This window comes from Arachis stenosperma, chromosome 1, assembly GCF_014773155.1.
Source record: "Arachis stenosperma cultivar V10309 chromosome 1, arast.V10309.gnm1.PFL2, whole genome shotgun sequence".
Lineage (NCBI taxonomy): Eukaryota > Viridiplantae > Streptophyta > Magnoliopsida > Fabales > Fabaceae > Arachis > Arachis stenosperma.
The window spans coordinates 132,437,151-132,443,613 of NC_080377.1; the positions used below are offsets into that span (position 1 = coordinate 132,437,151).

A 6,463-nucleotide genomic window follows, 5' to 3' on the forward strand; every position below is an offset into this window, starting at 1 on the left:
TGTTGAGTATGTTAATATGAACCACTGGCCATGGCTATTATCATACCTAGAGTTTCTCTTATGCTTATATATGACGAGTCATAATTGGATCATTTGGATGAACATCAAGAAAGAAATATACACAAACATTTAGTTTATACATATTATATAAGTATCACATGATGAATACATAATTAAATGAAAGTAGTAGCCAGTGAAACACTTTTTTACAATGATATAGTAATATTGGAATGAAGAGGATTTGTGTATAAAAGATGAACTAAAAGGCTAAGCTTTTAATTTATTATAACCAAGTATAAAATTAATAAACTAACTAAGCATATATAGGCAGACAATTAATACTCAGCAGCCATGGAAATACAGTGTCATATATATTATATTATATTATATTATACATACAGATTATATTCCATATCTATACTCATCATCATAACATCCATCAGAAATAGTCTATAGGGTTTTGTAGAAGGCGTGTTTGGTAATTTTGCTGAAACTGTTGTGGAGTGTAAAATGATAAATAGTATTTGAAAGAAGTTCTATTCATTTATTGTAGGGCGAACCATCCAAGGAGGAAGAAGGTTATTATTATTATTAGGTTGAGTTGGTGTAGTACTTTCTTCATTATCTCCTAATAATAATCCATCACTACCTCCAGGTGCTTGAGGGGTACTACTGCCTCTGCATATGTAAACTTATAATTATTCAAACTCACTCATATTAATTAGTGTGTTGATGATCCAAATTAAATTAAGGAAAAGACTAACCCAATATTATTGAAGGACTCCAACGGTTCGGTTACAAGGAGAGAGGGCACATCACCAGTAGTTTGCAGGCCAAGTTGCTCCTCTTGAGTTTGAGTCTGGGCCAGTGCCTTCTCTTTTTCCTTTATCTATAGTTAGAGTGCGTCGTGTATTAGATTATTTGAAATCCAAACAACAATAATAATGAAATTTTAATGAAAAAGAATAAAACATTATCATCACCTTCTTGGCGAGCACATTGTTTTGTTCCTGGAGTGCCTTATCCTGAATGAATACAAAAGCTTTTTAATTTTTCCAAAACACAAAATTAAGATGCAAATTCTCGTAAAGTTATTTTTACGTGAAGTTATTAGTAAAAAATTGTTAGATGATTTAACATATTTAACTAAATTATTATGTAACGACTCTGAAAACAATTGCATATGAGTCTTTACCAAAATTTAAATATGAATACATCAAAATACAAGATTTTACTAGGATACTTGCCTGAGCCAACAACATATATATGCCATATATTAAACATCTCTTATTTTTTCCAGAGAATATTAATGTCTAATGGAATAGTTTCCCACTAATTTTAATATGATCATGTGTTAGGTGAGTTACAAAGATAGTTTAATTTCGTTATTTGTATGGATATAGTTTATTTGAGAATTCGCTAGGACGAATTCTATCCTGTCAATTCGATTTTGGTGAATTATATTCTAAAAAATTGAAAATTAAGAAAAGATCAATTATTTTTAGTGAATTGTATTTTTTTAAAATTAAAGAAAGAAAATTTACCCCAAGAGAATTTTGCTTTCCAAATAAAAAAAAAAATACAATCTTCCCCGAATTGTTAATTTAGAAAATGTCCCAATGATTTATGTTTTTTTCTCCTATTTCCGTAAATCACTTGTCATCCATTTTTTGAGATTTTTTTCCTATTAACTAGCAATCAACCATATTAAAAATTTTTACTCACAATTTAAATACATTACATAAAAATGTATATATCCAATAATATTTGTACTCATCTATTATTTACTACATAATGTGTAGAATTTAACTTATACTATGAAATCAATTTAATAATAAAAAATGATAAAGAAAACGTACCTTTTTCTGAAGCTCTGAAATAGATTCATACATGACTTGGTTCTGCATGCACGTGAACACTCATAGTCATAACACAATCATTATATATGACATTCTTCAACTGATATACATATAGATATAATAATAAAATATTGTGTACATACAGAAAATTAACTATTAATATATTAAATTATTTTTAATCAATATTTTATATTTAAACGTATATTTTATATATAAATAATTAATTTGATGATTGATTTTTAAAATATATTTAATATGATTGGATAATAATAATACCTTTCGTGATCTAATGTGCTTGAGAGCGGATTCAAGTTGGTGTTCCAAATTCTGAAGTTCTTTCAGACTTAGGGTATCGAGACCTTCCCCCATAAAATTCCTGCAATGGCACGAGAAGTTTGCAATTTCGCATTGATTGATCATGCATCTATCTAACTTTATTATGTTTAATTTTAGAATGAAGTATTCCGATCCATGTATATACCTTTGATTTCTGTGTAGAACTTCCACCCTAGCCTTGAGCTTTGCGTGTTCTAGTATCCAGTTTTCCTGTATAAATCAGAATTAACAGATACATTAATCATAATATTATATCATTAATTATCACGCCATAAGGATTAAGAGAAAGAATAATGAAAGGCGTAGATACATTTGGCGGCTGCTGATCATTTGAAATGAGTTGCTTCTCCGCATATGAGTACCTCTCATACCGTTCAAGAATCCTTTCCATACTGTGTATGTAGTGTTCATAACAGACAAAGATACACGCACATTAGATTTATAAAAAGGTAACAGCCATTTTGCATGCACCCAAACACCTACACATACACTTTTATTTTGGCATGCATATTAAATGTTTTATGAGTGTACACATTTTACTTTGTTTTATATTTCGTGTGTGTATGTGAGAGGGTAAGAGGAACCTTGCATCCAAATCCTTTTTGATGAAGTTGATTTCGGCCATTTCACTGCCTACCAAAACGAAGTCATACCTAGGAGGGCAATGAAATCTGTAAAAGTCTCTCAGCGTCAAATTCTCTCCCTCTCCCTTAAATCTATGTAACTTTATTTTGACATTCTAATAATGTACGTGAGAGAATTCTCACTCTTCTAGTCTTCTTCAAGGGTTTATGCTCGTTGTTTTGATGGACTAATTTGTAATTTCCGCCATCAATAAAGTTTAATCTATCTTTTCCCAAAAGAAAACAAGAGGTTTGTTCCACGGTCGAGGTTATAAAGAGACTTTTGGAACTTGCTAAAAGTGCATTCAATCGTTGAGATGTGTTCATATATATATTTCTTTAGCAAGATCATATGAAGAAAAAGTTGTATTAGCATCTATTTGTGTTGGCAGACAAAACTTGGTATTCACACCAGGGAAGGAAAGGATTCTTTAGCATCAGTTGTGACTTTACACCATACACCAGCATATTGATCATTGACGCCTCTAGGAAATAGAGACACATACATGATCCTCAATTCTATGGTTCCTCACTTCAAGCCACAATCACCAGAGCCATGGAATGTCCTTGTAATTATGGCTTTCAGAGAAACTTGATCTTTAATGGTGAAATGACCCTCGTAGAAAGGTAATTAAACACATTCTAACGGATCACTAGATCATAAGATTTTAAAAGAAAGCTCTAATTAAGGAGTAAGACAGCTAGGAAATAGATATTATACGAACCAAAGGATCATTACAATTCCTCCCAAATTGATTCCAATTTGGCAAAACATGTTGTGACATTCGTGTCACCTTACCCCAGTTGCATAAAGCTAGCTTCTCTTGTAACTCAGCTATTATAAACTTTCTCCTTCATAGTATCTATATATGTCTAAAGATCATATTAAACCTTGTAAAATTTCAACACTCGCTCAAAGAGAGATTAATCCAACTCACCACATATCTGCCATATCGATCCCAAATGTCAAACAAACTTCACCGTTATCAGATTTCCCTAAGCTACCATCAATGAAACCTAGTTTATTCTTGAGCTTTTTGTTGTATTTAAGATATATATCTTTAGTCTTAATTATATATCTTTTTTTAAACTCTATCAAGCAGTGCCTTGATTAAGAAGCGGTCTTGACAATTACTTTTTCCCCTTTAATGTTTGAATACCAATCCTATATTTAACAAAACGGAGTTCGATCGCGAGCATCATTTTGAAAAGAATTATAAAGTAATTTTACATATATATGGGAATAATGAATTTAAACCAAACAAAGGTTGATTATTTAGACAAAATAACAATTTATTCCTGCTTTCATTCTATTCATGGGCTTAATTCTATAGTTAGCTTTATAATATGCTTACGATCTAGTTCTAAGTGAGTCCAGAAGCATCCGCATAATTATTCTTTACACAAAGAACTTAGAACGGTCAGTTTACAGATAAAATTATAATAAAAAATATTATTTGTATATTTAAATTGTATCAAATTTTAAATATTTAGTTAAAAATTTATATTTTTATTAACTTTTATTTATTCAATTTTTTCTATTTTTAGCTTTAAAATGATATCTCAAATATACACCAATTTAAATATATAAACAATATTTTTTTCATATGAAATTCAAATTCTCAGTATTTGATTAAAAAAGAGATGAATGAATCTCTTTCCCTCAATTACACCCTCAACTAGGATATGTATAAAAGCTAAATATCTGAGCCAGGATATAGGGAAAGAAAAGCTGGCTATGAAAAAACAAAACAAATATCTGAGCCTGGAAATGATGAAAGAAAACTTGGCTATGGGAAAAAACATTAAATAATAATAACATGAGTATGTAATGTTATATGGATAGATGTATTGTATATTGATATATTCATTTAGAATGCTCCATTGCTCCGTCCTCATGTGCCTAAATTCTCTTTGTACTTATTATCTAATAATAATAATAAAAAAAAATTTATGTATACACTAAAAAATTAATCACTAAATTAATTATTATATATTTATATATAAATATATATTTTAGTGATTAATTTTTTAAAAAATATTGAAAAATATTAAAATTTATTATTTTTAACTATTAATAAATTATCAATGATTACAAATATGTAATAAAATATGTAATTAAATTACTAAATTAAAAAAATTAAATTAATAATTAAATAATAATTAAAAATAATAAATTTTGATACTACCTAATATTTTTTTTATACTGATAGTGTAATAATAAATTGCTAATCCCCCTTGGGATATTCCATAATCTGTGCTATTATTTTTCATTAGATAATTTAACAGGCAGCAGCACTAATGTCAAGAGGTGATATATAGATATTTTATCTGGATCACTTTATTATTTATATATTATTAAGTGCACTATGTATCCTTGGATATAAAAAAGGTTGTGCAGTTTCTAAAATGAATTTGTCTTTACACGATTGTTACAGTGTGTGGTCAATTTTCTGAAGTTTTCTCAGGTTCGTGTATGCGCGAATATATATGTCAGATGGAGATGCCCCCTTCTCATCTCAAAACGTACGTACGCATTACTATTATCCATATGAGGAAATTCAAATTATTAGCCAAACTTATTACCTTCTCTAATAAGCACCCAACCCCACTCTGGTTCAACAAAATACTATCTTAATTAGGAATATGAAAGCTAATCAAACTTAATTAAGCATAAAGCAGAATTTGTTACACACAGAAAGCATATATATAAAAGGAAATAGAAAATGTAAAAGCATATATACTCCTACTACTGCATGTAGACAGTACTCTTAATGTGAAACAGATGAAAACACATAATTGGTGGCGTTCTTAATTAAGTAATTTCGACACAGAAATTAAACATTTCACTAATTAATCAAGATCAATGTTATGTATAGTTATGAGCAGTGAAATTAAGTAACGGTGATTTTGGATTAGAGAGAGAGAATTAAGAGGTACGAACCAGGGATCGCTGGAATATTCGAAGAGCTTGCCTTTGGTGGAGAAGACGATGAGTGCGACTTCGGCATCGCATAGCACTGAGATTTCGTTTGCCTTCTTCAGCAAACCAGATCTTCTCTTTGAGAACGTGACTTGCCTATTAATCTTGTTCTCGATCCTCTTCAACTGCACTCTTCCCCTTCCCATCGATCCAAGCTCCCTCTCTCGATCGATTCTCTCTCTCACCGTACCTACCTACGTATACGTATACACATACGCATGCACTACCTAGCTACCTTCTTTTCCTCAATTGTGTATACGCTCGAAGGAAGCAGCGAAGAGAGAGAGAGAGAGAGGGATATATAGAGAGAGACTTTACCACAAATCGGTGAGTTGAATTTTCAATTCTCTGCTCTCCTCACTCCTCTTGCTTGCTTTTGTTTTGTTTTGGTTTGGTTTGGTGTTTTTATTAATTAATTAAAAAAATTGAAATGAAAAATTATGATTGGTGAATGTTACTAATAAAATTCGGAATTGGGAAAAAGAAAAGAAACCGCTGATGGTGACGGGAGAGGTGGTTTTCCAATACCAGAGCGGATTCGTCAAATTCGTTGTCGATTTATGATTGGCTACTCAGATTGTCGTTATCAATTCTTTCACTGTAAAGTTAGTACAATGCTCTTACCGGATCAATTAATTATGTGGTTAGATAGAATAAAATAA

At 30.3% G+C, this 6,463-nt stretch overlaps 1 protein-coding gene across 1 annotated transcript; it reads right to left on the reverse strand.

Annotated features, from left to right (window-relative positions):
* Positions 1-295: 295 nt before the first annotated feature.
* Positions 296-6,162, reverse strand: LOC130936204 (truncated transcription factor CAULIFLOWER A). The gene is made up of 8 exons (XM_057866243.1): positions 5,763-6,162; positions 2,506-2,587; positions 2,341-2,405; positions 2,136-2,235; positions 1,860-1,901; positions 984-1,025; positions 765-889; positions 296-678 (listed from the first exon to the last, which is right to left on the reverse strand). Exons 1-8 carry the CDS (start codon positions 5,945-5,947, stop codon positions 537-539), a joined length of 783 nt encoding a protein of 260 aa, XP_057722226.1. The 5' UTR covers positions 5,948-6,162; the 3' UTR covers positions 296-536.
* Positions 6,163-6,463: the final 301 nt, after the last annotated feature.